Genomic DNA, 22,335 nt, shown 5'->3' with positions numbered 1-22,335 from the left:
AGTGTCATGCCTGGCCCAGCCCATAGGTGGAGAAAAGTCACAGTCCTTTGCAGGCATAACAAGTGTGTGTGGAGAGGGTGTGACTGACCCTTGTGCTGCCCCAAGTCTAAGGACAGCACTGCTCATTTACAGTGGGACTCATCAAGCTGGGTGGAGATCCACCAGGGCTGGCACATAATAAGCATCTCATTTCTAGGGATTTTGTTCTTTATCTCTTTATCTGTGACCCACTGTAATACCAGTAATACTACTTATGCGACTGACCTATGCAGCCTTCAGCGAAAGTCCCTGTGTTAATAAAAGGGACTTCCTGATGGCTACACTTGGCCTCCTAGAGGCCAGTCTTCTCCTAGAAGATTTTTTTAAAATGAAAAACCAAAAATAGTAAGTGAGATTTATAAGCAAGATTTAATAACTCCAGAAGCTCACCTCTCCTAATTATTGGTGCATTGCTTACATAAACATCTCTTTCTTGTAGAAAAACAGCCTTGTCCCACTTGCCTGGAAAAGTTATTCCTTCTTTCACTCTCTGTAAATAACCTCTTTCAAGGCTTCCTTTGCCTGAAGTTGCATTGAAATGAACACTGATAATAGGAGTCTGTTTCTGCCTTGGTTCCTCTTCCCTCAAGCCTTAAGAAACTTGCTTTTCTTGGTATCGCAAGATGAGAGGTTCCCTGCTATACATCTCTTGCCAAAATTCAGGAGGCACTACTGATCTTTAGGGTAATGAGCTGCATATTGGTGCTAATTACACAGGGCACATTTGCAGCAGTACATGTCAACTCCCTCAGCATCTATCCAGCATGGTGCCAGCCCTGTCTCTGTCCTTCTGATCTACATGCTTGTGCAATGGGCAGAGCTGAAGGCTGAACTACTTCATCTACCTGTGAGTGAACTATGGTTAACACAGGTTGAACAGGCTGAGCTGGGTATAGTCAGTTAAATAACCTGAAGGGGTCAGAGGATGGAGACTGGAGCAGAACAGACAAGTTCTGCCACCATGCACCTCAAAACAGACCCTAGAATGGTACTAAGCAGACGAGCTGTGAGATTGAACCTCAGCACTGCTGCTATCTCACACAGGAGTGGCTGTAGTGCAATGAGTGGACATGCAATGTAAAGAATGTTTGCAAGTGGGCTCGCCTTACCTGGGGATTGTTAATTTACATCAGTGTCCACCCTCTTTAAAAAAAAAATACAGGCTTCTTTTTGCTTGCTTACATCTACTTACATGGGACATATTCTTTCAATAAAGAGTTAAATGAAGTTGGTGTCTTTTAATATGTCCACACTATTTCATAAAATGCACTGAAATGGTGTTTTCTGTGAATACTTCTGAAGAGACATGTCTCTTAGAATTTAATGTATTAAACCCAGAACAAATCAAATTCTTCTTGTTTTAGGTTTGGAAACATGTATGAAGCTAAGGGAAAGTGATTTTATGGAAAGTTCTAGTCCGGAGAAAAAGTCTCATCAGTAAGTGTTTTAGTGATTTCGTGTAGATCTCTCCTACAGTGAAACAAGAATAAAAACAACAGCCTACACTGGAAAGGATTCTGTTCATTGTAATCAACTTGTAGGAAAGAATACACCTATTATGGTGAGAATCCTCCCAGCAGGCTTGGATGGCTTGATATTGGGAAACTCATGGGTCACTGCAATGTTAGGCAAATTGGTTTAATCATTCACTTGGAGAGCTTCAAATATCAATACTTACCCAGGGGGTTCCTGGTATTCTGAAGTCCTGAACTTCCCCTTGTTTACTTGGAAGCTACTGATATCCCAATGGTTTGATGTAGTCCTCTTGAAGAACCTTGATTTTTTAAACACACCTGCAATTTTTCAGAAAAAAAATTGAAATAACTTCTAAAAGAGGACACCTGTCCACCTGGAAGTGTTTTATAACAGTGAGCTCTTCCATGAGAATTTAAAGCATCTGCACAATCTCCAGCTTTAAATTACTTTGGTCATCCTTTGCTCAGTAAAGCAAGTTGTTATTTCTAGAGCTGTCCATCAAATGAAGGAGCTGTGAACTGGGATTTAATTTGACAGACAGACTGGCAACAGCAGAATCTGAGTTTGAATCTAGATATTTTTAGCTCCATATCCCAAAAATTTATAGTCTACAAGCCCAGAACATTTTCTTCACACTTGGTAGCTTCAGTAATCACTGCTCAGGTCTAATGAGAAGGTTGACTGTTGCATTTTTGCTTTATCTGGTTGCTAGGCCTGTCTCAATACAAACAAGTTACACAGGCAGCAGGACTTACAAGGAATGCTGAACAAAAGCCAGGGTTGTTTTAATTTAGAGAAGAGGTAACTTGGGGGTCATACGATCCTTGTTCATGTAATTACAGGAGTGCTTCAGGAGAGAAAGGTATAATCTGTTCTCTCTCCTGGAAAAGATAAATATAGCTGGCTGAAATTACAGGAAGGGAAACTTAGATTAGATGTTTTCCACTTGTAAAGATAGTGACACATTTGAAAAGATTACATGGGAGAAAGAAGGATATCCAGGCCCAAAAAGAATAGGGATGGTTAAAATGGTGTTCATGCATTCACACAGCTGGTATGGGCTAGATTAGCATCTTTATCCTATGAAATACGGACTACAGTGTAACAGTCCACAGAATGTACATGGCCCATGCAGCATGCAAGGGCAATGGGGAAACAATCTAAAGATATCCCTCAGTCTTCACCTAGCCCCCTAACTCTGCCCCTTAATCTGAGGCATTATTTGACATTTTGGGACCAAAAATACCAGTTTGTAAAACCTTGGTCAACACTTCGATGAAATGCTAAGTAGTTTACCCATGTGTTGCCATCCTTGCTAATCACTCTCAGATCCTGTAAAGCTTAATGGCTTGTAGCCTTTTCTTTTCTGACTAAAGAAAGTTGTGACATTATTGAACTACTTGACTTTCCAGGTTCCCCACACACATCTTGTCTAAGATAATGTTGATTTCTGTGAGAAAGTAACTTGTATTTATACCTAAAGATTTTTACAGTGGCTTGATAACAGGCAGCTACTGCCAAGAGCCAGTTCTTTTTCTCTGAGCCTTCTACATTTTGAGTGACTACCAAAACAATCAAGGGTGCTTCAAGATTAAACGTTGCAATGCAGCTCTGCCCTCTGTATGCCATGAAGAATTTCTTGCTGGGATGGTTGCAGACCTGGGAAAGGGTGAAAAAACGGAATGCTGTGCCATAATTCAGCTCTGCTGACCTTTTCATTATTTTTTAGCTGTGATGTTGGGGAAGCAGCTTGGGTGTTCACCAAAGAGCTGCCCTTTGGTAACCAGGAACTCTTCCCTCTGTTAGCAAAGAGAATGAAAGAATCCTCTTGTTAGAGCAGGCAGGATTTCAAAAGGGACCAATGGTGTTGTTAGTGTTGAAAAACCAAACTATGGCCCTTGTTTGCCTGCTGGCAGGGCACAGGTATCACAAGGAACTTCTGCCAATGGTAACATTTTGTGAAGTCTCTCTTCCTACAGATTCACTCTTTTGGGCCTATCTCTTGCACTTGTGTCAGTATTTCCCACCTCCCATTTGTGTCCTGCTGGATACCTTTGTCAGGGGAAAAAAATACCTAGATGAGTAAATCTCTGGCCAATACTGACTGCTGCCCAAAGAGATGTGCTTCTCCCTGTCTTTGCCTTGGAATGAGCATAAATAAAGTGCTGATTTCCATTAAATTAATTTTCCATGAGACCTCTGTCCTACATTTGTTTGAAATTAGCAAACCAGTTCAAAAGATGCTATGGGAAGCAGACAGATGAACAAACAGATAACAGGTTGCATAACCCCATAAGCTTTTGTTTTCCCAGAAAACCCAGATAAAACAAGAACTGTTGAATGAAATTGTTGCTGCCTGTGTGTTGGTCAAGTTAGGCACTGAAGAGAAAGCCTGTGCCTCAAAAACCATGAATCCAGCAGACTCCTTAGGAGAACACACACTATATGAATATTTTAATATCTATAGTTTTTGTTTTTGTATCTTTGATGAACATAAATTCCCTGTCCAGGCTGAATTGTGGTTCAGTGTTCAGCGGTGCTCTCAGTACAGCTTCAGCAGACTATGGGCAAAGGACATGAAGACACCCTTGTGGCTGAAGGGCAGGACCAAGTACAGAGGGCTGGGGTTGGTCCCGTCTGTGATGTTGCCTTCTTTTGGGACTAGAGGGAGAAGCTAAGGCAGTGGGTATCAGGATATTATGGCAAGAGGGTAACCACAGAACCTCAGTACCAAATATTTCCTTCCAGGGCACCTTTATTAGCTTCCTTGTCATTAACATTTTAGAAGTTGAATGTCAACTTCTAAAAAATATCACTTAGATTGAACTGTGAACTTTTTGGGTAAGAAGCAATGCTAGCAAGCATTGTCCACACTTTGTCCTTTCTCACAGGGTACACAGTACTTACATTAATAGTTTTGGGTGGTCTGTACTGTACCTTATTTACTGCAACATGCTCTAGTCTTTGAAAGCATTCCACTGTGCTCTTTTTAAGGATGTCTTTCATCCTCCAGTGCACTCCAATCATATGAGTTTTCCCCATAGTTGTCCAGTCTAGCACTGCAATCCCATTTGAAATACATAGTGCCATATCCTAAAGATTACTCCAGTCCATAAAGGGAGTTTTTGACTGGTGATTTGTCTTGTCTTAGAGAATGTCTTGGTGGCTTGAGATCCATTAGTTGTAAGTAGGAGTTGTGTGGTATGTATACTACAATCGGCCAGGTCTTTTATGGGCTCTGATCTATAGGAAAATCCATTATTGTGGTGGCTGTTAAGGCAGATTGTATCCCTCTGTTCACTTCCACTACCTTCCTCTGCTGGATCTCCAGCCACATACTTAAGCTAGATTAAAATGCTGGAGTCTATGCCCAGCCACTGCCAAGTCTTGTAAAGTAGTGCTTGGAGCCCAGAGATCTTCTGGCTTTATTAATTTCAAACATGGCTTCCTAAAGAGTATAAAAGTCCTTTGACAATCGTTTTTGCTGGGTTATCTCAGTGCACATAGCACAATGAGTCTTTCCATGTATTTGAATGTTTCATGTCCAGAAGAAACCCTTGTTGAGGTACTTGCAAATCCTCAGGCTGCATCGAGTACAGCTGTATGGCTTGACGTCCATAGCCTCAATACAAATATTACCTTTGTGATGTTCATGTTCCATTAAAAAAATGCATTCCCTGCAGGAAATGCATTGAGAATGCAGGAAATGCAAAAACTATTCCTGTCACACCACCAGATGATTTAGTAGTTGTGTGTCATCATAAGCCTGCAGTGTTTGTTTTCTTTAGAGATCAAAGCCATTATTTAAGTAAGTTACTTCAGCAATAATCACATTCCCATAATGAGAAGTAGAAGGAATTTCCATTGTACTCTTGGCTTTTGCTAACATCCAGTGCAAATCTGTTTGCTTTTCATAGGTGTATCTAAAGAACTGCTGGATGAGTTCTTTGGAAAAGCTGAGTCTTTATATTTTACCTACAGAAAAAACAACGATCTTCTCTTGGTATCAAGGGAGACACTATCACATTTACAAATACTGACTTGCAAAGATAGACAAAAATCTTCCGTCCAATTCAGAAAATCCCCTCAAACTCAAATCCAAGATGTGAGGTTTATCAATCTGAGCTCATTGATTGAAAGGTTTTCCCCATTCAAGAAGGGGGATGGAGGGACAAATCTGAGTGCCTCATGAATATAATTCTCTTCTTTTTCCGTCCAGTTTCAACAAGTCCAGGCAGCCTGGGGAAATTCAGGTCCTCCCTGACATCTCATTCCACAGAGCTCACTCCTGAGGCAGCTGGGCTGGCTGGCTATTTTGTGGCCACTACAAATGTAGATGTATTCAACAGAGTTCTTGACCAGCTAAAAATGTGAATGTGGATCTAAGATCTTTGGGTCCTGGATTTATAAAGTAGTGGTGTGTCTGTCTAATTTAATGTATGTGACTACCTGCAGTGGGACTGAACCGTGTGTTTTAGTGGGGACTGAGAGGCGCCTAGCTGAGACACATTTGGTTTATTGGCATTCAAAGAGCAGCCTTTTCATACTGAGTGTAACACTCCCATGCATCTGTGGTTTGATCGGGTCATTTAACTTCTCTACCTCGGTTGTTTCATCTGAGAAGTCAGATTGCTAGGGCTTGCATTTTTGACAAGTGGTGTAGGAGGATTAACTCATGAGTGTACACTCTGGACTTCAGACAAGCCTACCAGTATGAAAAACTATAATTAAGATTGCTTGTCCTGTACTTGAACACACTTGCACACAGCCTTATCCTGAGCACAGCTGACTGTTTGCTACTAGTACTTAAGACAGGGGAGGCTGAATGTGCTCAGTAGGATTGGAATCAGACTAAAAATTTACTTTTAAGACAGCCATTGAAAATCCAAAGTTTGGGAAGAACCAAGAGAGACTCCAAAGGCTGAGGCAGGCAGTGATAGCTTTCCACCGATTCCAGCAGGCTTTGAATGAAGCTTGTATCTCCCACAACTGGCTCAGGTAGTTATCATTCCTCACCATACATACTTTTTCATCTTCTGCTTCTCTCAGAAAACAGGAATCCAGGAAGTTCTTCAAGCCATAAAAGACTATTTCTGACATCAAGGAAAGGGAAGAAAACAGCATGTTGCTTCTGTACCTAGCTATCAAAATCTAGCATTCTAATTAAAAAATATATAAATGGGAAAAAATGTGAAGGATTGGAACACATACTTGTGGAACTGAGCAGGCTTTTTTTCCTTGGAAAAAAGGTGATTGGATTGATCTTGAGATAATTAGGAAGTTGTAAATCTGGCTTCATGGAATTGTAAGAAGTCAATATGGCAGTGGATGAAAAGAATCAAGATTTTGGAAATAAAATAAATAAGGATTTTTGGATTTAAGGAAGTCAGGAGCAGCTCACTTGTTACACCTGTAGATACTGTATCCAAATGGTTACAGTGGTGGGTGATAAGGACTGATAAATGACAGGCAAGGCCCACCAACACCTTCGGCTGTTCACATAAAACTTGCTTTGGAGGAAATTGAATCTCCATGCTAGAGTATTGCATTTTCCATTTCATGCATTCTGCATTCCTGGTGATGATTTTCTGGAAATAAGGGAAGGGAGAGATAGATGCTGTATAGCAGCTACTCTGACTTTTAGTGCAGGCATCTGGGGTGCAGAGGAAGATATATGCAATGGTGAAAGCTAATGCTGCAGGCTATAGCACAGGAGCAGGTGAGAGCTGCTTTACCCAGTTGGTGATGGAAGAGTAAGGCTGAGGCAAAGAGTAGGGGGAGCAAAGATGATAAGAGCAACTAATTTGAGGGGAAAAAGGTAGGAAAAAAAAGTTGAAATGCAAAATGATGCCCTTTGGCTAGAGCACTCCGTCTGCAAAGGCCGTGCCTGGTTACATGTGGCATTTGGCACAACTGCAAAATGGCAGGAACAAATGAGAGTGGGGTGGGTAGGAACTTCCTATGTCTTTCCTGCTGTTTCAGTTAATATGAAATGTCAAATTTGTGCCCCCATCTCACTGATGAAGTGTTGGCTCCAGGCCATCAGCAGGGTGGTAATTAACAATTAGCTGGGGAGAGAGCAATACTAGTAAGATAAATTATTCCTAAGGAGGTAGGGAACGTGAGTGTTGGGATGTATAGCAGTGAGGCTGGGACTCTTCACCAATAGGTCAGCAGTGCTACAGAGCAGGAGACCAGGGAGACTGAGAGTGCCAGTGTTGGGGTATGGGTTTGAATGATGTAGGAGCCAGGGCTGTAAGGAGCAAGAGGTGGAGTCTGGTTGTGAGGAAATGAGGTGGTACAGGAGACTGTGGACATTTAGAGGAGGCATGCTGACATTGATTTTTGGAGAGGGAAGAGACAGAGACGAAAATTTGAAAGGAGGTCTGGTAGAAATTGAATCCACTTTGGAGAAGAGCATGAAATTGTAGATTTATATGAGAAAAGAGGATGTGAGTCTTCCCCAGTAGCCAGTTTTCCATCCACATATTCAGTGTGTGATGGCAGGCATAGTGCCCCTGTCTCTTGATGCAAAGCTATGCTTCCCTTCTTGCTCTGTCCTCCCAGGCACCTCAGGACTGTTGCTTTTTTAAGCCTTTCCATCCCTTCATATGTCCCTTTCAGGCTGATATTAGCTCAGTAGGCTGTTTAGCAGCTTTGTGTGGCAGGCTGCCCCAAGAAACCAGCCCCAGAAGAAGAAAACACCATACTCCCTCATGCTTGGGGGAGCCCAAGCACAGCACACTGCACAGCAGACCATGTGTTACCATGGTGCTGCATCACAAGAGCGGGTGTCTCTGGTGTCACACTCTGGCTGACACAGGATACTTCTGTCTCGAGTCTTTGTCAGTTTTGGCTCCTGTCCTCTGCCCTGGGAATGCATGGTGTTTTCCTTTGTTTAGAAAATCTGCTGAGAGATTTGCCATCTGAGGCCTTCCAGTTCTGACCAAAGCCAATAATGATCTGTTCACACTGGCTAGGGTCACTCTGTCCAGTGAAATGGGCTTGTCCCCATTTAACTTTCCACTTGTCATTTGTGACTGATGCGTGCTCATTGCCTGGGCAGAGCTGGGGACGCATGTGGATGTGCCCATCTATTTCCAACTCTCTGCTGTCAACACCCATTGCAGATTTGTTTAAGCAGAGGAAGTGATCTTGTTAGTACTTTTCTTCAGAGCAATGTTGTTTGTGCTTCTGACTGGAGCATTTCAGCCAGAGGCAGCTGTATGAACATGCCAGAGTTACAGACCATAATTATCTCATTTTGGGGAGGAGAGTGGGGTGTTATGCTTTATGTTTTTCCAGCTCTGAAGACTGCTTGTTGCATGTCAGTGTGACACACAATTGTAGCTGCAGCAGTCCTTTGACTCGGGTTTCCAGATGCTGATAATCCTGCAAAAAGCTGCTGTCTACCCTACCAAAAAAAGGGCCATTGAATAAATGTTCTTTTCCTCTCATGTCTCACTGGCTTTGTATCTGATGTGCAGTTTCAGTCCTCTGAACCATCTGTAGCAGGATAAAGAGGACACTCATGAAAAAGGGAAAATTGTACAGGAGACTCAACAGGAATATGCTAGGGTCTAAGGAAGCCAAAACCACAAAGCCACCATATCTTGGCTTGAAATGTATGCTGCCCTTGATGATAGCATACCATACAGTTACAGTATTTGGCACCTCCTTTTGGAGGTCAAGACCAGAAAGATTTCTGTGAGACTGGCTAAGGCTTCCATAGAAAGAATAATGCTCTGTAGAAACACATATATTGTTCAGGAGGGTAAAAGACCACCTGGACCATTTCTCTTCTGCTCAAATACAGTATTTCCTCACCTGTGTGTTTTAATGCACTTTTGAACACCACTCCTGATATTTATGCAAGACATTCTTTTTTCTTGTGGCTGATGGACTAGATGTGCTACTTTACTAATGAATCCATCTGGTTACCAAATGCAGGCACAAAGTAGAGATGGCAGAAGGAATCAGTGAGTCTGGGGCAGATGGGGCTCTGAGTGGAAGACTCCTAAGAGTAGCCATGCTTAAGCAGAGGTTTTTCACTTATTTTGAGATGGCCTCTGATAATTGGATTCAGCAGATGAACATAAGGTTCAGTGCTTCAGCCTGAGAAAGAAAGGTGTCTCTTTCCTTATATGATTCCTTTGCTTTTCTACTGTATCCTCTGGAAAAAAGCTGGAGGAGATGTGCCTGCCAGATTGACTTGTGGGGCTGATGATTCTGATGTGATGCATGCTCTGCAGTACAAGGCAGTGTGTCCTTGTTAAGCTAGGGCAGAGTTAATTTCTTCACAGTAGCTGTTACAGGGCTGTTTTTTGATTCAGCATGAGAATGGTGTTAATAACACACTGATGGTTTGTTCTTTGCAAAGTTGTGGTTATCCTAAGTCAAGACTATTATTCTCTTGTTTTGTGCTCTGCCAGGGAGGCAGTATGCAAATGAAAGTGGGGGGGAGCATTGCCGGGACAGGTGACCTGAAAGGATGTTCCACACACAGAACGTCATGCTGGGTATTTGAAAAGGGGGGAGTTACCTGGAAGGGTGGATGATCTGGTTTCAGGAAGGGGAGGTCTGGCTCAGTCATTTGGTGGTGAGCAATTGCATGGCACATTACTTGATTATTTTTTATTAATGTTATTACTTACCATTATTATTTTATTTTCCTTTATTTTATTTATATTAAAGTGTTCTTATCTCAACATGCATTATTTGAGTATCCTCCCCATTCCACAGGGGTGAGGGAGGAGAAGGGAGGAGGCTGAGTGAGCAGCGGCATGGTATGTAATTTCCATCTGGGTTTAAACCATGACACATTTAAAGAACTCTTCCCTTATATTCTCCCAATGCCAAATCTATCTTTGCCATATGGATAACATTGCAAAGAAACCAAAATGTGATTCTGTTCTTTACCCTCTATGTGGCAAGCTGGGGGAAGGGAAAGAGTCTTGGTGATTTGATCCCTAGAAAACTCCATCTAATGATCTAATGTGGCAAAGATCCAGACAGAGAAACAACACTGAGCTCCTGGGAACTGGCTGAAATTTCCTTCTCCCTTCCTCCACTGTTGGTGTTCCCCTTGTGGGAGTATCCTGGGTTCCTGGACCTGGCCTCTAGCTTGCCTGTTAGGAGCCTTCCAGAGAGAAGGCTAGGTTTGTACCCTTAGTGCTGGGAAGCAACAGGAGCAGGACTTGCTAGGGCTTGGTAGCCCCGGAATGGCCGGTTATTTCTCTATCACTTTTGGAGATGCTTGGGAAGAACATGGCACACATCAATCTGGCTGGAACCCTTCCTCGTGGTCTTTACTATGGCAAACTTTTCGTATGGCCCCTAGGTTTCACCATGATTGCTGCATTGGGCTGCCACTTTTGAAGGGAGTTGGCAAAGAAAATATTTAATGAACTGTCTCTGCTTTGGGCTCATCAGTTCCACACAGACATCCAGGAGCTGTGGCTGATGGTTGGGGAGGGGGCAGCAGCCTGTTGAGAAGGTTGTACCCCCTACAGATGAGCTGATTTCAGGACCCTGCAGCCCTTTCTAAAAAGAAGGCAAAGTGACAGATTTGCTAGACATGGGGAAGAGTAAGGGTTAAGATTAAGAGAGGATGTGATAGCAGAGACCCGTGATGTAACCAAGAACCTTCCAAAGCAGGAATATTCAGCAGGGTTTTCTGTGTTCTTCAGTTTGACTTGAGCTAATAAGGAGATTTCTAAAGACTCACTCAGCAGGGGAAGTACTGTGAAGTCCCTGGTTTTGGAAGTAGATATAAAATTGGAGATTCCCAAACTTTGATGGATAGAATAACTAATTCAAGATTTCCCATCAAATGGTCGAATTCTGGTTAGTTACCGAGCTCTCTGGGCAGGGAATGTTGGTCATTTCCTTTCCTCCCATTAAACTTATCAGATGGAGGACAGAGTGAAGTGAAATCTTTGGATTGTTTCCTGGCCATAGCAAGACTCCAGAGAATTGTCCATGAGTGAAGGAGCAGGACAAGAGTTAGTTAACCCATAAAAGGGAAGTTTCCAGGAGCTCCAGGTATGATGCCAAACAAACCTGACAACCTGTGAGGAAAAAGCCAAGTGAAGAACGGTGATACTGTCGTGGTTTGCAGCATACACCTTCTCACAGTGAAGCTGGCTAGCTAGCCAGTGTGTCGACTGGCTCATTCCATGGTGTAGCTGTCACCCTGGGCTTTACTATAATAATTTATACCTCAGTCTTTAAAAAAAAAATAATAGGAAGGTTACCATCTTTACACATGGTATTTTTCTTACTCTGCACCTCACCTCCAAGTCTGCTGTTCCCCTTGTGGTGTTGCAGCTTCTTTTCCACCTTTAATTCAGAAAAAAAATTGTTGTGATGGCAACTATGTTTTTCTGAGTAAAAGAAAAAAAAAATGTTTTCCCAGCTGTTTCCAGAAAATCCAGACACATGAGGAAAATCCAGTAAATGATTAACTTTGTCTTTCCATCTGTAGATAGTGGCGTTTCTGGTTAAGCTTTTTAAACGATATTATTTTTTATATCCTTAGCCTTCTTCTCCCTCAAGACAAAAGAGAGTCTCTTTGACTTGAAATGCAATGTCATGAGAAATTTTATGGTGAGTACCTGAATGATTACTTACTTGTGGTTTTCTGTCTTTTGAATAAGAAAAGATTATTTGGAAGTAAGTTTCCTGAACTATTTCCCTGTGACAGCAGCTTTATTGGCAAAAAATTAGAGTTTATGCATTGGTTACTCTTTGCAGAAAACTGAATTTAATACACTCCTTTTTTTATTTTTCCTTCTTTTTTTTTTCTTCATTATGGGGTGGTATAGTGAGGTAGGGTATTTTCAGCTGTGAATTTTTGACCCAGACAAGTCGTCTTAAAAAGTAGAGGGGAAGAGACTGGTGCCATCTGGCTGGAACAGGCACTGACACAGCAATGCTCAATCCATGTATCCACTTAGGGGCCTCCCTGCTAATGAGAGAAAGCATCCTATGACTCCTGTGTTGTGACCAGAAGCAGGTTTGACTCATGTGTTATAGTCAGAAAACCAGGTTTGGTTTGCTGCCCTGTTCCCACTCTGGCGGTCAGGTGTGGGCTTGCTTGACAAGCACATCTTGGCAGCCCTTGACACTGCCTATTGTACCCATTTTCCTATTTATTGACTTCCTGTTTTCTACTCAAGACTCTTTGCAAACAAGCAGTCCACCATAACTGCTTTTTTGCCCAGGGTACCAATTTTGCTACCTGGCATACCCAAACTTGATATTTTCAATAATGTGACCTGGACAGTCTCAGCTGACAGCATTACTACAGCACTGTTGGCTTTGCAAGGCTCCACTCCCCCAAATACCCCCAGCAACTGCCTTTGCACTTCGGCTACTTCTCACACAAATCCCTCTTATCCAAGCTGTGGAATCCAGCTGTCCCTTGTGCTGCTTTCACACTTCTGTCTGCTGCAACCACCAGCTTCTGAGATTCTCTCCCATTTCCCATGCCCTGCTCAGCCTCAGCCCAGACCCATGCATATCACCTACTCTGTGCTGGCTCCCTGCTCCCCATCACTGCCCATGGCTGGGGAATTCAGAGCAGCTTAGCCACTGCACAGGCTGGACTTGACTGCCATCTTCTGAGTTTTTGTTGTTTGTTTGTTTGTTTGGGTTTTTTTATTTAATTTCTGTTTGTGTTGTTTAAAGATACATGCTGTATGCTCAAGACTTAATTCTTTAACAATTAAGAGTGCTCTCTAACTGTGATGTGTATCTCATAACTGCTTAGAAAGGTGCCAGGTTTTGTGGCAGCTTATTGTGACTTTTATTTTTTTTTTAATATAACTACTTGAAAATTTATATCAAGCATTTGGACAAAAAATATAGATTTCCTTCACAAATGCACTAACCCCATCACATTTCTCTGCTGATTGCCCATTCACAGAAATGTTTAGGATTTAATACGGCCCTTTTGCAGAAAACAATGATCAGTGGTGTAAGAAACACCAGTTTGTGCCAATTTCAGGACTCCATCATCCTCCTTTGCAGTGAAGCTAACCACAAGAGCAAGATGCCCACATAGCAGAGGCTTGCAGGACCATTCTGCCCCAGGCTGGCAAGTGCTCTCCTTTCCCAGTCCTTTGGCACAGAGCATATTCCGGGCAGCCTAAATGTCTGTGTGACTCAGGCCAGAAGCCTGGATAAGAGAGAAAAGGTCATATTTTTCATGGCACAAACAGGGGGTGAGAAAGTTCCAAACTGGAGTGCAGTGGCTGCATCAGCCACCTAGGTACCCAGGCAGGGGATGTGCCTTGCAAGGGACATCACCAGCCCCTGACTCCAGCCCTGCTTTTGCTCCCAGCTGCCTCCTGGCCTGCAGTCGCATGACCTCAGCCTGACAGGAAAGAGGCAGGCAGAGTGCATCAACTCCTTGGAGACCCAGGCACTGGGTGGTTTCTTTTTCCGCTGCATTAGCCATCTCAGATGTGGCACAGATGGGGAATCTGCGGCCTGTGCCCCCACACCGGCTCCCAGGGCCCCCAGGGTGTCTGACAGATGGGACAAAACCCTGGCGGGGCCAAAACATGTTTGTCATAACAGCTGTGGCTGGGAGAGAGGGGTGAAGCCCATCAGCACATCACCCAGCCCTGTAGGCACAATTCAGCCACAGAGGATGGGCACAGAGGAGCGGCATCACTGGGACCTCTTTGGGACCCTTGCCAGCTGTTTCAGGGCATAGAAAGACAGGTTTTCACCCCTTTGTTCCCAGGGGACAGAAAAGACTGCATTGGAGTGCTGCTGAGTGGGCAGGGAGCAGGTCTTGTGCTGCTCCTGGGATGGATGGTTAAAGACAGCCTGTGGTGCTGGGGAGCAGGTGAGAGGCTTAGAGAGGGGAAAGGGGAGAGAGGAAGTTGTAGGGAAAGAGCAGAATGCCTTCTGAAATACAGTGTACACCACTGGCAGCCAGTTGACAGAGGAAGTACACTCTGCTGCCAGGTGACGTGGGTGTAAAGCAGGGGCAGTACTGTTTGGGTGAATGTGGAGCTGGAAATGGTGAGAAATCGTGGGTTCAGTCGAAGAGAAACAGTGCGAACTCTGCATTGCCACAGCCCTGTTGGGAAGAGCGTGGGGAGGTGCTGCTGGATGGAGACCCCAGACAAGTTGGAAGAGGCCAGAGATGGTGCTGCTGCCCCTGTCTTACTGCCAAACAGGGAAAACTTTAGGCCAGGGCGCTTCAAGCATTATGCCTGAACATACTTTTATCCTGTTGGAAATGGATTTTTTTCCCCATGGGCTTGAAGAAAGGCTGAGATTGCCCAGTGCTGGTAGGGAGGGTGGCTCTGGCACTGAGCTGTGAGGCCAGTGGGGAACAAGGCAGGGCTAGGCTATCTCCTCAGCCACAGAGGTGCTCCTCTGCCTGGGTGTGGTACACTTAGGTCAGTGACTTCATGGTGAAGCACTTCTACCACCAGCACTGTCCAAAGCCTTTCAGAAGAGTGCAGCATTAGAGAGCAGCCTTGCCTATCACCTAACACACAGTTTTTTTTACCCATGCTCAGAATGAAGAAAATATACAATGTGTTCAGTGATTCCTGGCCCTCAGAGATTTTTCCAGAAAGCCTGTTCTCAACCTTGATTGGTTAAAACCAAAGAACTTTTCAGAAGTTTCAGTTTTCTGCTGCTGAACAAAACACAGATATTCTGAACTTACAGAAATTGACATCCTTCTTTATGTAGTCTGCCAGCTACTTCTGCAGTTAACTCCTCTAACTGGGCTAATGAGATTTGGGAGTATTTTCTAAAGCACAGATTTTGATAGGGAAACCCCACTTTTGCTTAAAAGAACAAGGCTCAGAGGTCCTAGTTAGAGAGAAATTCTAATGATGTGGCTGAGTGCTCTAAAACCTGACGATTCAAGAGAGCTTCCAGCGAACTGTGAAAAAAACAAAAGTGGAAAATCAGTTTCGAGTGTTCAGATGGGGTTACTCCAAAGACATCTGTGCTCTTCTGCTTTTTGAAGGCGAACTGCGAGGGAAAGCCCCACGGCTCAAAAAGACTTCCGCTTTTTTTTTTCTTCTTACTTTCTTTCTTTTTTTTTTTTTTTTTTCCCCTCTCCCAACAACTGCGAGCCGCACTGAGGGGATTTAAGAGCAGAGTACGGCATGTCCCAATCCCCGCGGGCTTTGGTCGTGTTCCTGCCCAGCGCCGCTGCTGCGGGCACGCGGTCTAGGTTGTGCTTTTCACTCTATTGCTTTGCTAATCCTGAAATAATTCCCTTTTATTTATTTATTTATTTAAAATCTTTTCAGGGAGCACGTGGTGCACTCCGCTCCCCTCCCCTGCCCTCCCCTTCATCGCGCCCACCCCCGCCCCCGTCTCCCCTGCCCTCCCCTCCCGGGCCGCCCCGCCCCGCCGGGCCCGGCCCGGCCCCGCCGCCCGGCCCGCGCCGCTCCGCGCCCACCGCGCCGGGGCCGCCGCGCTGCCCGGCTCCGCTGCGGGCCGGGGGCACCACGGCACGGCACAGCCCGGCTCGGCTCGGCGTGGCTGGGCTCGGCGCGGCCCGGCGGGAGGGCGGCTGCGATCCGCCGCGGCCGGCGATGGGAGATGGAGGGAGCCGGCGGTGCGGTAAGGGGCGGCGTATGCCCGTGTGGCTGCGGGGGTTGCGCTCAGCCGGAGGCACTTTTTCCCATTTACTTTTGAATTTCTTTCTTTTCCCCCACCCCTTTTTTCTTCTTTCTGTTTTCTTTTTGTTACTCTTTCTCTTTTCTTTCTTCCTTCTTCCCTTATCCCTTTTCCTCTTTCCTTTTATTGTTTTCCTTTTCCCCTCTTAATTTCTTTTCCTTTCTTCTTCTTCTTCTTTTTTTTTTTTTATCCTTTTCACAGTGCCCTAAGAGAAAAAATGTCGGAGCCCACTTCTGTGCTCGTAACTGCTAGATCCCGAGAGACACCAGCTGCGGCAGAGAAGCTGCACTCAGGGCTGGGACTATGAGGCTGCACATCGTGCAGTTCGTTTTGCCTGTGTCTCCAAGTAACTTGTCTGTCTAACACATCAGCACTGTTGCTGCACTGACAAACTCTCTTAATCTAGCCAAATTCATGAATTAAACAAGACGTCAGAAAAGCGTTTGTCTGAGTAGTAGCATTGCACTTTCAGGGCAAGAGTGGGATTGAGATAATTTCACCAAAAGTGTAAAACTGTAGAATATTAAACTACCCATGCATGTTCCTGTGCAGTTGAAGTGTTATCTTCATCCTTGCTCCCGGGAACTGGAGCTACACTTCTCAATGGGAACATAAACATATATTTGAAATGAGTTTGAACTTCACACAAACCCACTGAAGTTGCTGACTCCCATATAGGTGAGTATTTCCGTGCTATAAACATCAATTACCTGTCTGCCACAGGGTCCAGTTAGTATATTGTCAGGCAAAGCTACCTGTGTATGTAATTGAAGTACTTTGGGTGTGTAATAGGCAACTGCAAGTACTCTTAGTGTTGCAGCTTCAGTCACACTTTAATTCTGTCTGTGCATAGGGCCATTAACACAGAATGTCAAATGCAGTATTTGTAATGAAACTAGAGGTTGCACACCCAATGTTTGAAGCAACTGTAATAGACTGCTGAGAGTCATCCAAGCCTTTCTGGTTTAGCCAGTAGAAAGAAGCCTCTTTCTGCTCCAAATGCTTTTTCATCAGTCGTATCCTTAGTTGATGTATTTCAGCAGATGTTACCATTTTATTGCTCAGTGAATCTGTCCTAGCTCTGTTGGTTTACACAGACAGGGAGTTAGTTTTGGCATACTGTTGATGGGAGAGAGGTGAAGTTAATCATGTAGGAGACTCTGTTCAAATGATCCCATTCAGTTAGAGCCTTGGTTCATTGGAGAATGTGAGAACATCGTTTGTGGTTGTGGTGATGATGAAAAAAAATCCAGGAAACTTACATGCTGCTGTTTTCAAAACTTGAAACAAGTTTTGAAACAAAAAAACCAGGACTTCTTAATCCACACAGAAAATTTTTGCATAACTGATCTGTGTGAAAGTGGTTCTCTTGAGCTATTTGTGCTTAAGTGGATTGTTTGATTTACTATTTCCAATTTTCAATTTTCAGTTTGATCTCTGTGCCATCAAAGTGAGAAGGAAAACAATGAAGATCTTCTCAAAGTGAGAAGGAAAAGAGAGAGGGAAAGAGTGAGGATCTTAATGAACATACTAGTGGCTTTTTTTCCCAGCAAATCTGTTATCAGGGTGCATAGCTGATAACTATTGTCAGGGTGCATAGCTGAAGGACATGGATGTTGTTTTTCCCCCCCCTGCCTCCACACCAACACAGTCCTTTCTATTCTTGCCCATCATACCAGGAAACTCTGGCAATTGATTTTGCAGCTTTGATATAAGACATGGTTTTGGGTTTGATTCTTGTGGGCTGAGAGGCAGGCTCTCTGTAAGAGTGCCAACGAGCATCTCTGCAGGCACTTGTCTCCATGCGTGTGTTCTGAGACAAGTGCTGGAAGATTCAGCATTTAGGCAGCACAAATTCTACACCACACAAGGCCACCAACACAAGCACTAAGTAAGGGATCTTGGGCCATGGTGGATAAACTGTCTTTGTGCTTGCACAGTAGCTGATTGCTTGAAACCATCCCTGCTTCATGGTTAGACAGGCTAGCAGACCTGAGGGCTGGAGTGATTTTTCTCAGGCATGTGTTTCTCTGAGGCTTGTGTTTCTCTTTTGAGAACCTCTATTTGCTTGCAAGGGTCTTGAGAGAGAGCAAGAGGCTGGGGGTACTGGTGGGTGCTGATTTAAATGTAATTTAGAGGTAGCACAATGTAGTGGCCTAGTGAAGGGAGCCCAAGAAAGGGAGGGAGGGGGTAGTGTCTGCATGGTATTAGGTGGGAAGGTCCCCAGGGTACTGGGGAGCCATCTGCCAAGCTGCTGTTCTTCAGCTGAGGCTGGACAAACCTGTGAACTGCTGCCAGAACTCGAAGATTGGGTCTGTCAGAGTATCCTGCTCCAGATCAGCTCTGCGTTGTGAGTGCTGAGGATCCCCAGGGTGCACCTGCTGGTAGAGTTGTTTGGTGAGAGTCTTGCTGAGCTCACCCAGCAAAGGTGGGAGTAATGTTCCTGGGCTCAGCAGGGACGCATGCCACCCACTGCCCTTGAAAGGACATTTCCTTGCAGATGGTCCTTGATGGAAAGCTGGCTTCTGGTGGAACAGGGATTTCTCGATCTGCCACCAAGACCTGCTCTGTGACCTGGGTGGTTCATTGCATCCTAGTGGGTTATAAAATTGCATGTGGCTCCTTCCCTTTGGAAGTTTGACTGAGAAGGGGGATGTCTGCTAGGGAGCTTCTCTGGGCAGTCAGCAAAGTGGGCCTGCAGATAAACAAATTTAGGTCTCGTGCAATTTGTGTCCTAAACTTCTGAATATCTTCCTAAATGGATTGATGCCCATCAAACCCCATGTTCACAAAGACTGTTTCCAGTCCTTATTTTCCTGTTTGTAGTGATGCGAAATTGGGGGGTGGGGGGGGGGGGTAAGTGCGTTTGAAATAATTTTCTTCTGTTAGATGAAAAAGCTGTTTGAGACCAGCTCAAAGTGTCTGCCTCATACTTTCATTCTGGATGTAAGTGCCTCTCAGTAATGGCACTGTTTGAAGTATCCTTCTGCAGTATGTTTCCAGTTACTTTCTCTGAGTGCAGCTCCTCCTTGCTCTGAGATGTTTCTTGCTGTTTTGCCAGCTTCTGTTCGAGCCCACAGACTCCTGTGATGCTAATGCATCCAAACATTTATTCTCTTCATTATAGATATGAGCAAGGCAGGTTGCAGATGGTGCTTAAAAGCAGGGTGGGGTGAGAGCTAGCCCTCTGGTGCAGGCTTGGTTGCTACAGGGTTGAATCAGGAGTCAGAGGAGTTCCGGTATTATCTAGCCCTTGAAGCTTGAATGGTTTCTGAATTGAATGTACTTCCTGGATGCTGTAAGTAAAAAAACCTGTTTGGGCACTGGATCAGGCTGTCCATCAGGGATCAAGCTGTCCATCAGAATGTGAGCACTGCATTTCCACTTCCACTGAATACCTCAGCCACCAGTGATGGCTGTGGGAAGTGTGTGGCTGCCTTTGCTAACTGCACAGAAGACTTTCAGTGTTGCAACTTCTGAGCTAAGCCAAAGGAAACCAGGCTGGAGCTGGCTTCTGAGGATGGCCTGCCAGGGCAGAAACACAGTGGTCACTGCCATGCTTGCTGAGAACATCACATCACAGCCACAGCAACTTGTTGTTGCCTGGTGAAAGGACTGTCTTGCACAGGACCAGGAGTTGGACTTAATCATGATGTGTCCCTTCCAACTCAGTGTATTTTATGATTCTATGACTGAAAGGAGGCCCTTGTCTTGAAACTGTGATGCAGTAGTTTGGGAGCAGTAAGAAAACAACTTAATGGCACAGATTACATAACACAAGCCTCCCTTTTTTCCAAAGCCATGAATAGGGCTTGCTTTCTCTGCTTGGAGTGAAATGACACAGTGGAAGAGGTGGCTTAAAGTGTACTCATTTTTTAACAACAATTTTCAAGTAATAACTGCATCTCCCAGGCTGAATGAATGCCGAGTGTGATGGCAAGATGCACTTAGGCCTGGGATATGTCTGCATGACAGTGCTAACAGAAGACTGCTTCCCAGGCAAGCCCTGTTCTCAAGAGGGAACAAATTCTAGTACCAGCAAGTTCTGATTGTTGTCAGCTGTCTTGTCTGTGGACTTGCTGTGACTTAATGAGGAAAAAAGAAGTGGTATCAGCTTCCTCACCAGTGGGACACGAGTGCCAGCTGGCCTGTGTTGTGCTGCTTGTGGGGGATGTAACATGTTTGATGTCTTCTGCCTTCTTGCCACAGCTGGAACTGCCTGCTGGCTCCTGACCACTTGTGGAGCCATAGCTGCCTGGCAATGTTGGCAGTCCTTAAGGTGCACTTTCTTCGCAAGCATTCAGTCTTGCAACAATATTTTCAGTCCTCCAGTGCCTGCACCTCAGAAGAAATTTGTTCATATGTTTTCTCACTTCTGCCTTAATTGTACCAGAGATAAGATGGCTCAGATCAAACTTCAATCAAATTTCTGTTCCAAAAACCTTCTCTTAAATCTAGGTAAGGCTCAGAAAAAACTGCTGAGGGAAAGCTGTAAAATTATTTTAAATATATGATATGATATGATATGATATAATCATGCAGAATCAGTAGGCTGTGTCTAAGATACATACCCTTTTTTGCATACTCTTTTAGTGTGTTGTTAGTTCTACAGTTTGTGCTTGCCACAGAGAAAATGCAGTTTTTACACTTGTGCAAATGTTAATTCTTCCAGTGTGGAGAGGTCTGATGGCTGGGTGTGGGCAGTTTTTTTGTTTGTTGTTTTGTTTTTTGGGTTTTTTTAACCATTCACTGAAATGGAATATTTTAATCATTTGGGGACACTACCTTAAACTATGTTTATAACATTGATTTGAAAAATGAAGATGAGCTCTCCCAATACCCTGTCCCTCCATTCATAAAAGCAGTATATATTTAGCTGGACATAAAGAATGTATAGCACATGGCAAAGGATGCTGTCTGTAAAGTTTCAAGGAACAGCAGATGTTGACTAGGGTTTTGGAAAGAATTTAGTTGCTTAAAGAGAAACAGAACTAACTTCTGATAGGCTCATGAGGCATTTAGGTATATTCAAATTTTAGCTTCCATGGAGGAGAAATCTGTGTGGAGCAGACCTGTAGCCTGTCTAAACATTGTCCTGCCATCTGAGATGATTGAAAATGATGGAAGCACACTACCTGTTGAAGTGAAGCAGTCTGTCAGTTTGCTAAATATACTGGAACAGATTGAACAAAAACTGTAAATGCAGGATGTCTAATGCATGCATCACCGAATTCTCTGAATAAAAGATGTTGTCTTTGCACAGTTTTTCTTAAATCACACCCCAGCCTAATGCTCTTTGACATAACTCAGGAATATACTTGCACTGTGGCTTTATAAAAGTTTTGGATGTTTTTCTTCATCTCTGTGTGTTATGTCTAAGAACACAGTGGTTCAGGCAGTGAGCTAAAGTCTTCTTCTCAGAGGGCTTGTTTTGAGTCTTGTACATACCTTAGAAATAATGTGTAGATATGCAAAGGTCCATACAGCATGCATCAAAAACCACTGACTTGACAAATACAAAATGCTGAGTGACCTTTAATGGTAAAGTGTAATTACACAGACTTTGAATTAATATGCTCTTCACAGCCATGCAGTTACAGCTCAGACAGCGTCAGCCTTTGCTTAATAGAAGGCATTTAATTCTGTATAACAGCTGACTGCTTCCTAACAACTTCAATCAAACAAAAAAGCTAACTTTTTTTTAAGGGGTAAAAACTCAAGTGCAGGTCTAAAACAAGGTTAGCAGACTGGAAAAAAATTTTACCTGCATGATACTGCTGCTAAGGCATTAATTTGAGGGTTTTTTTGTCACTGTTCCCTGTTTTTTTCCTAAGCAGAAAGTATTTTGCTTCATTTCTGAACTGAGCTTCTCTTTTGACACTGAACTTCTGTGAAGTCTGCCTTTGTGCATGGAGAACAGCTTTGATAGTATCTGTACCCTTTCAGTTTTGCTCTCTCCAGCCTGACTGCTTCCTGTGAGGCTGCTCATAGTAAACAAACCTTGTAGCGCTGGGAATAATGGCATAGGAAGCCTGCAGTGCCCTGGTGCCTTTTGGTGAATCCCTGGGGTAAGCTGTGGAGTTTGTTGTGGTGAGGACTCAAGAGGAGCTGGCTGGATGGTACCAAGTGTGAGGTCTCTCCAGTTCATGGCCA

General features: G+C 44.0%; 1 protein-coding gene across 2 annotated transcripts in view; it reads left to right on the top strand.

Annotated features, from left to right (window-relative positions):
• Positions 1 to 15,972: 15,972 nt before the first annotated feature.
• The window catches only part of PSD3 (pleckstrin and Sec7 domain containing 3), a 117,048-nt gene continuing 110,685 nt past the window's right edge, over positions 15,973 to 22,335 (top strand). For both annotated transcript variants that reach the window (XM_059874028.1, XM_059874029.1), the window contains exon 1: positions 15,973 to 16,125. In XM_059874028.1, coding sequence (XP_059730011.1) covers positions 16,105 to 16,125 — 21 coding nt within the window. In that variant the 5' untranslated portion in view covers positions 15,973 to 16,104. The remainder of the gene's footprint in view (positions 16,126 to 22,335) is intronic.

The sequence above is a fragment of the Haemorhous mexicanus genome, chromosome Z, assembly GCF_027477595.1.
Source record: "Haemorhous mexicanus isolate bHaeMex1 chromosome Z, bHaeMex1.pri, whole genome shotgun sequence".
Classification (NCBI taxonomy): Eukaryota; Metazoa; Chordata; class Aves; order Passeriformes; family Fringillidae; genus Haemorhous; species Haemorhous mexicanus.
Note: the sequence above shows the minus strand (reverse complement) of the source record. Positions and strands in the feature narration are given on the sequence as shown.